The sequence below is a fragment of the Nicotiana tabacum genome, chromosome 10 (assembly GCF_000715075.1).
Source record: "Nicotiana tabacum cultivar K326 chromosome 10, ASM71507v2, whole genome shotgun sequence".
Lineage (NCBI taxonomy): Eukaryota > Viridiplantae > Streptophyta > Magnoliopsida > Solanales > Solanaceae > Nicotiana > Nicotiana tabacum.
Genome location: NC_134089.1, coordinates 112032684 through 112041994, shown reverse-complemented (window position 1 = coordinate 112041994; position 9311 = coordinate 112032684). Strand labels below are relative to the sequence as shown.

The following is a 9311-nucleotide window of genomic DNA, read 5'->3' as shown; positions in this document are numbered from 1 at the left end:
TCCCCCTAAAAAGAAACTGGAACCTTAGATTGATGCAACAATACCCTATAGACTTTAAGAAGATACCTATGTTTTTTCTCTACAATCCCATTTTGTTGTGGAGTATTTACACAAGTAGTTTGATGGATAATTCCTTGGACTTGAAAAATTCAGAAGTAATAGCACTTGTACCTAATTCAAAAGCATTATTAGATCTGATGGACTTGACTTTTGTGGAAAATTATCTTTCAACCATGCTTATGAAAGAGTTAAGTATGGTGAAAACATTACTTTTTGTCTTCAAAATATAGGTCCAAGTACTCCTACTATACTCATCTACAATAGTAAGAAAATATTTATATCCATCATAGGTAGGGGTTTTACAAGGCCCCCAAGTGTCAATATGAATTAATTCAAAAATTGAACTTGATGGGAAAGGTAATTTGGCTTGTCTTGCTAAAGGGCAAACTTCACAAGGAATATTAAATGAGAAATTGTACAGATAGACTTGATATTTCTCAAAGCTAAAAAAGGAAGATGGCCCAACCTAGTATGCCATAACATTACATCAACTTTAGAGTTTACTGCTGCAAAAACTGAACTAGTAACAGGAAATAAACTAGAATGTTGATTACAAACTGAAACATCAACATTTTTCTTAGACAAAGGCAAAATACTAGAGTGCCGATTACAAACTCAAAGAGTAACATTGTTCTGAGAGATGATCCTAGACAAAGCTCTTAAAGGCTGAAGTATATAAAGACCACCCTGTAAATCACCAAGAACCAAAGGCCTCTTCAGTGAAAGGGCCTGCAAAATGCAATGAGTAGAAGAGAACATTAGTTAACACTAATATTGTTGACACAATCTTTGAGTTGAAAAAAAGATTGAAATTGAAATCTAGGATCAAAAGCACATTCCTAAGGATTAAATTGGGAAGAATTCAAACATTTCTCTTATGAGTTACCTTTAACTTTTTTGAATTAGGTAGATTTACTGTTAAATATATAGGAAGAGGGATGATCTCAGAAAAAATAGTGATGTTAAAAGCCATATGTACAGTAACACTTGAGTCTAGAATCTAGAAATTAGACTTAATATGAGTACAACATGAGATAGAATTATGTATGCAAGAGATGCATTGTAAAATGGGATTAGTTATACCAGCACATGTAACAGAATTAACAACAGCCTTAGAAGAAGTAGAACCCTTATGTCCTCCTTTCACTTCTTAGAGTAACTGAGTGAGTTGAGTGAATTGGTTTTGTGATAATTGGTGCTGGACATTCATTCCGGAATCAATGTTAAACCCATAAACTGATCCTCCATCATTTATGGCTGCATTGGTCTGGGCTCCTCCTTGAAATTTCTTAGACTTTGTGAACTTAAAATCAGCAGGAAAACCTATAATCTTGTAGCACTTATCCACAATATGTTCATATTTCTTACACTATGAGCAAATCTTATTGTTTTTCTTGTAATCTCCCTTTCCTTTTCCACCTCTAGAATCAGAGTATCCAAATTTCTGAGAACCACTAAATTAGCAGCCATAAAAGAAAATGAATCACTAGGAAACTGATTGTTAACATAGATTTCTATTTGTTTTTCATCTTGAATCAACAATGAATACGCATGATTAACACTGGGTAGAGGTGAAATTATTAGAATGTTTCCGTTTACGGCAGCATAAGAATCATTCAATCCCACAAGAAATTGAACGAATCTTTCATCTTGAAATGACTTAGAGAATTTGGCCTTACCTTCACATGTACAGTCATATCCACAACGTATATTTGCATTGAGAGTATCTAGTTCATCCCAAAGCCTTTTTACCTTTGAGAAATATTATGTTATGTCATTAGACCCTATACTAAGTCATTGAGCTCCTTTTGTAGGTGATACAACTTTGCTCCATTGGACTTCCCAAAGCAATATTCCAAATCAGTCCATAGATCTTTGGCTATCCTAGAGTAGATAACACTGCCTGCAATTTCTTTGGAGAGGAAGTTGAGGAGCCAAGATAAAACCATGTCGTTGCATCTGCTCCAAAGCTTGAAGTCTGGTGAATCAGGAGATGGAGGGGAGCAAAATCCATTGATAAAGCCAACTTTATTTTTGGTTGATATAGCGATGAAGACTGACCTACTCCAGCTTCCATAACCTCTGCCATCAAAGGTGAAATTCACAAGATTCATCCCTGGAAAGTCAGAGGAATGAAGATAATATAGGTGACTAGAATCCATAATTATGATCTTGGGATCTACTGATGTGACTTCAGTAGATTTCCTTGCAGAAGAAGCATCAATAATCATGGTGGAAGAAGAAAACGAGGTTGAGTAGTGCACAAGAACGTCACTACTCTGATACCATGAAGAAAGTGATGAAGATTATGAAATTTTTTGTATGTATTTTCATTCATCACTATACAATATTTATACAAAATATAAAAGAATCTATTGTAACTAACTTATCCAGTTGTCCTATTTACTATTGGTTAAAAATAAAGAATAAATAAAATTTGTCCTGAACCGAGGGTCTATTGGAAACAGCGTCTCTACCTGTATTAGGTAGGGGTAAGGTTTGCGTATAGACTACCCTCCCCAGACCCCACCTGCTGGGATCAAACTGGGTTTGTTGTTAATAAATAAAATTTGTACATAATTGTTGTTACACAGCTGTAGCTTCTAGAAGCTTATCCAACGGTCCAGATGTTGCTAAGACAATAAAGATTAATGTCTCTGATGAAATCAACACAATTAATCCAACGCTAATTAGGCCTCCAAGTGTAGCTCTTTAGTCCAAATGTCTAAAGATTAATATCTTCACTTCTTTATTTTGTTTGTGTCGAGACAACTTTATAGCTTCTATGAATTTTCTTTGTTCTTCGGTCATATTCTTCAAATCATGCTTCATACAAATTATCTCCATTATTTGTGCCAACATAATAATAGATTGGGGACTAATTATAATTTTTATTTATTAATGATATATTTAAATTATAATGCTAGTCTTGTTTAAAAGTCAATAATTGAATCTATTGAATTCTGTCACTTTTATTATATGAATGAAGCAGAAAATGTCATGACATGTTTCTTCTCTAATAATTAAGGTAACCCCCCCCCCCCCCCCCAGCGTCTGAAATCCTCACCTCTCAAATTTTCACCTTCACGTCATGTGAAAATGCATCAGAGTGAATCATAAGGCAAAAATATCTTAGCGCCATTCAACTTTTCTCCTCTTTGTGATCTAGTCATTGCTCTTAAGGCTTTCTTCACTGGGAAATTGTCATCTTTTGGATATTTGACATACTGATGCTTAAGCAAAAAAACCTGCTTCGTATATAGTCTTAACGACACTGCAAGTTTTTGGTGGAAAACTGAATTCTTGCTGCTAATTTACCACCAGCATTTACTGGGCCATGTTTTCTTCTGCAGTTTGTTTGCCAACAACAATTCTTCAAATTCACCCATCTTACTCTTCAAATAACACAAACCGCCTCAAAACCCACAAATGTAAAAGCTATACTCATGACAAAAAACTCCCTTGTTACTCAGCTCAGTATGATATTTCTGCAAATACAGAAAGCCCATTGGGCGGCTCTAGAGACTCCGAAATAGTTACTCAATTGGAAATGTGTTATGATGAAACTTCTTCCAGTTCTGATGCTTCAGTGAATAATTTTGTAGCTGACTCCAGTTTGCTTGGCCGTTTGCTTCAATCTAGTTCTAGTGTAAAAGAAGTTAAAATACTGCACGCTATAATTTTAAAGTGCATGAGAAGTAGTACTATATTCATTGAAAATAATTTGATTAGTGTGTTGGTGAAGTTGGGGAGATTGGATGATGCTCGTAAGGTGTTCGACCATATGCTTGAGAGAAATGTGGTTTCTTGGACTGCTATGCTTAATGGGTATATAAGATTTGGGTTAGATAATGAAGCTATGGATTTTTTTGGTGAATTTGTACGACGTGGTTTGCAGTGGAATTCCAAGACCTATGTGTGCGTGTTAAGCATGGCTGGGAGGAGCTGTGATTTTGAGCTAGGGAAGCAAGTGCATGCTGGTATTATAAAGGGTGGATATAGTAATTTGATTTTGGATAGTTCTGTTGTGTTTTTTTACGCGCAATGTGGGGATTTAGAAGGCGCTTTCCGCGTATTTGACGTGATAAGAAGGCCTGATGTAGTTTGTTGGACAACTATGATTACTGCTTGTTCACAACATGGGAGAGGAAAGGAAGCTTTACTCATGTTTTTGCAGTTGTTCTCTGATGGGTTTGATGCCAATGAATTTACTGTCTGCAGTATTTTGAATGCGTGTGGGGAGGAGAGGGAATTGATGTTCGGGAAGCAACTACATGCGGCGATTATTAAGAATAGATTTAGAATGGATGTCTTCATAGGCACTTCATTGGTAGATATGTATGCGAAGTGCAGCGAGATAGACGATGCTAGGACAGTGTTTGATGGGATGGGGAAAAGGAACACGGTGACGTGGACGTCTATTATCGCAGGATATGCTCGTAATGGTCATGCGGAAGAGGCCATAAGACTCTTCCGGATAATGAAAAGGCGAAAGATTTTTGCTAATAACTTGACTATGGTAAGCATCCTTCGAGCATGTGGCTTACTTAGAGCGTTACCAACTGGAAAGGAAGTGCACGGACAAATTATCAAGAGTGATCTCCAAGATAATATTTATTTAGGAAGTGCTTTAGTGTGGCTTTATTGCAAATGCAGTGAAAATTCAGCAGCACATAAGGTCCTTCAAGACATGCCTATTAGAGATGTAGTTTCGTGGACTGCTATGATTTCCGGTTGTGCTCATGTAGGCCATGAGTATGAGGCTCTCGAATACTTGAAGGAGATGCTAGGTGAAGGCGTGTCCCCCAATCCATTTACGTATTCATCAGCCCTGAAAGCATGTGCAAAGCTGGAAGATATTGAGAGAGGGAAGCTGATCCATTCCTCCATAAGCAAGACACCTGCTCTGTCCAATGTGTTTGTGGGCAGTGCATTGATCAATATGTATGCAAAATGTGGACATATTCCTGAGGCAATTCAAATATTTGATAACATGCCTGAGAGGAACTTAGTTTCTTGGAAGGCAATGATTGTTGCTTATGCTAAAAACGGATTCTGTGGAGAGGCATTGAAGCTCATGTATCGCATGCAAGGAGAGGGTATTGAGGTGGATGATTATACCCTTGCGACTGTCCTCACAGCGCGTGGAGAATTTAAGGAAAATATCAAGTCCAAATCGAAGTATTTCATGAGCCCAAAATAGTTCTATAGTTTAGACAGAAATGAGGTCGGTCTTGGAAGTTTCAGCAAAATCTTCAAATGAATTCTCATGGTTCGTTCATGTAATAATGACACCTGAGCACCGAATGCTGCTTCATATTTTGGAGCCAGTTATTGGAGTCTGGTTGGTAGCTGCACTTCCATGGCTATCTTCAGGACCTTCAATGAACAAGTCTAGTAGTCCCTGGCTAGCCTGTCTTGCTGAAAAAAGAATGAGGTGAAGATTACTGGTAACTGCTGGGACTGTGCTTTTAGAGGTCCGTAATATCTAATGTTGTATATTCTAACCTCAGGGATACTCTGTATTATAGTTGTCGTTAGGTGCCTGCAACCATGTATTATTATATATTAAGATCATGTATACCATCATGCGATCAGAATGTTTGTATGACTTGCACTTTTGTTCGGTGAAAAGAATCAACAACAACAATGAAATGTACTAAATTTTTTAATGTTAAAAACATATTGTTTTAATAGTATTTCATCCACAGGATTGTCTTCAAGTGTTTAGTGAGAACTTCTATTGATGATTACTTGAAGCAAAAAAGATGAATTATTTTGGATCGAAGCAAGTAAGAGTTAATGCCCAGCTCCTACACACTAGTGATTGACAGTAATTACATTGTATGTGGCACTCAATATGTATGATACAAATGAGGTAGTGTATTGGAAACTATATTGACAGTTCGTGTAATTACCATGCAACTATGCTCTGAATTCTGCAATTGCTATAGTCAATGTCGCATGTACTAAGAAAATACAATTGTAACCATTGCTCCAGGTGCATAACAGAGAAGAATCTGGATCAGGGATTGCAAGTCAGTAATGACCAATTTGTTTATAGTAATGCATTTGACAGAATAACTTAAGTCTTCTCAGTTAGAAAATGGTTCATAGCGAAAGTGATTCGGAGCCAATTCTCGAGACTCACAGCAAATGTTCTGTTGATGGATGTCCATATTGAGCTTCTACTTTTCCCTCTTTAAACTCATCAATTCTTTCCATTTGTTAGTACAAATTCCTCTTCAGCCAGCTTGAAAGTCGAATCCCTCTCTACTGTCACTTTTGAAGTGAAGTGACAGATTCTCTCTGCAACTGCACTGCAGATGTTAGAGAAATTAATTTTTTTTTTTTTTTAAAAAAAGAGAGCATAAATATATATCAATACTCACCGCTACAGCCATTGATCCTTCAGTTTTATGTGGGCAACTAATGCAGGGAATCACCATCAGCTTTTCACACAACTATCTGAAATCCACTTTAACATGTTAATGGTCTTCATTAACGAAAACCTTCTTCAGTTTGCTCAATATACGAGGTAGGGGTGTTCAAACCAAACCGAAAAACCATACCAAGTCGTGTATGGATTAGGTTAGGCCCAAGTTCTGCAATAAGACCATCGGTGGTAGACAGGTAGAGGAGCCTTCCTTATATGGGTGTCTAACGGGCCGGGTTTAACCGTAACCGGCCCGGACCGGTACAAGGGGGCTGGGTGGGGTTGGGTTAAAGGGGTGGGGGGTTGGTTCGTCTACTTAAATCCTACCGATTAACTGGACCGGTCAAACCCTGTCAACGATTTTTACTGTTCAACCGGTTAACCGGCCCAGACCGGTATAACGGCTAACTAAATTTTTTTTAATAGTGGGCCTTATTTCTGACCGTTGGCAACAGTCTTTTGCCCTTATAGCCGTTGCCCAACGGTAGATTTTACCCATTTTTGGGTTTTTTTTAAAAAAAAATATTAACACCCATTTGAAAAACTATAAATACACCCCCATCCCTCTTCATTTCTTCACTCATCTCTCATTTCTCAATCTCAATTCTCATATTCTCTCATTCTTCAATCTTCACCTAAAGTGCAATCAACTATTTGGCTCTTTTTTTTTTTGGAATTTAATTTATCGTAGTATTTATTATTTGAAGTTTGAACAATTGAACTTCAAAATTGGAATAATTGATGTTTCTTCGTGATAACATTGGAGTTGCGAAATCATCAAGTGCTCAATTTATTGCCGAATTCGGTGCACCCCCTCCAACTCTTTCTCTTATTTACTATTTTATTTGTATATTTAATTGTTGCTAGTAGTTAAATTTTTACAATATATTTAATGATGCAAAAAGAATTTGTAATAAGGTTACTAATCGGGGAAATAAAAAAAGAGGTAGTACTTCAGCATCTGGTAGTAATTTAAATGACTCTACAAATATTCCTGAAATATTACCTGATAATAATATAGATTATGAATAATTCCAGGAAGATTTCAGTATAGAAGATAATGTATTAGAAATAGAAGATGAAATACTACTTACACCTAGTAGTGTTGGAGCTGGTAGTCGAGGTGGTGGTCGTGATGCTAGTAGTAGACCACCTGTGGCCCCAACTAGTAATCAGAGAAAAAGAAGTAAAGTTTGGAAATTTTTTGACGAAATAGAAGGTACTGATAGGGTTAAATGCAAACTTTGTAATGATACTTTTAAACATAAGACTGGAGGATAATTAGGAGGGGACTGAGACACTTAGTAGACATATGAGAATTGAGCATCCTATATAATGAGGCTCTGATGGAGATGGAAATCAAGCAACTCTAAACCCTACTACTGGAGGTCTTGAAATATGATAAAATGAAGGATCGTGAGGAGTTAACAAAAATGATTGCTTTGGGTTGTCTACCTTTTCCTTTAGCTTCTTCATCATATCTTATTATGTATATTCAAAGGATTTACAATCCTTTATTCAAAAGGTATCCCTAGAAGTATTTGTAGATCTGATATCTTTAGACTTCTTGGACAATATCAAACATACATACGTTATTTGTTTAGCCACCTTCCTTGTAGAGTTTCTCTAACTTCTGATATTGGCCATGTTGTTAATGAAAATGATTATTTCAAAATTACATGTCATTGGATAGATGATAATTATTGTATGCAAAAACGTATTATCACTTTTAAATATGATGAAGATCAGAGTCATACTGTTGCGTTTATAAGTACTACTATTTGTGAAGTTGTTGAATTTTATAATCTCAACTACAAAGTATTGTGTATGTATTTCTAACAATAATGCCGCAATTTCAATATTAAAACTGCATTTGCAACCACCATTTGATGAAACTTTTCATGTTAGGTGTGCATGTCATGTTTATAATTTAATTGTTAAAAGAGGCCTTGATTTATTTTCAACTGAGATTACTCATGTTAGAAGAGCAGTTGGTGTTATTCAAGGAAATAATAGACAATCGAGAATAAAGCAATTTAAGAATAGGTGTATCCAGTATAACCTTAAACCCAGATTCATGCCAGACGAAATTGTTACTAGATGGAATTATACACATATATATTTTTTAAATGTTGCTACAAATATAGATTCCCAATAATTGAAGTTGCTAATGCGCATTGTGCTGATCCAAACCGTATGTTAAAAACTGCTACTTGGGAGGTCATTAATGATGTTGTTAAATTTTTACATAAATTTTATACAGCTACTGTTGAGTTTTCTGGAGCATATTACCCTACTGTTACTATGGCTTTAGTACATATAGCTGAAATTTCTTTTCTACTCTTTGAATTTAAGAAGAAAGAAAAATATAGGGATGTTGTTGAAAAAATGCAAGCAAAATTCAAAAAATATTTCTTTCCAATTCCTCCGATTTACTTAATTGGTGCTGTTTTAAATCCTTCTATTAAGATGTCTGATTGTCACCAATTAATGAATGCTTTATATACTTATATGGAGATTGGACCAACTGAAACCCCAGATTTATATACTTGTATGAACAAGCTAAATGAATATTTACAACAATTATATAATTATTATGCAAATATAATTGATGATGCTGCTCTTAATGTAGGCAATGTTAATCCCACTATGCACTGTACCACTTCTACTACTGTGGATGATGATGAAGGCCTTGATAGTTTTAATATTTTTTCTACATTTTCTAACACTCAAACCAGTAGCAGGAACATTGATGAACTTTAATTCTACTTGCATAAGCAAAAAGAGCCTCGCACAAAGGAATTTTCACCATTGG

At 35.8% G+C, this 9311-nt stretch overlaps 1 protein-coding gene across 1 annotated transcript; it reads left to right on the top strand.

Annotated features, from left to right (window-relative positions):
- The first annotated feature begins 3091 nt into the window (after positions 1-3091).
- Positions 3092-5724, top strand: LOC107768110 (pentatricopeptide repeat-containing protein At4g18520, chloroplastic-like). Its single transcript, XM_016587214.2, has one exon. It carries the CDS (start codon positions 3398-3400, stop codon positions 5261-5263), a length of 1866 nt encoding a protein of 621 aa, XP_016442700.1. The 5' UTR covers positions 3092-3397; the 3' UTR covers positions 5264-5724.
- Positions 5725-9311: the final 3587 nt, after the last annotated feature.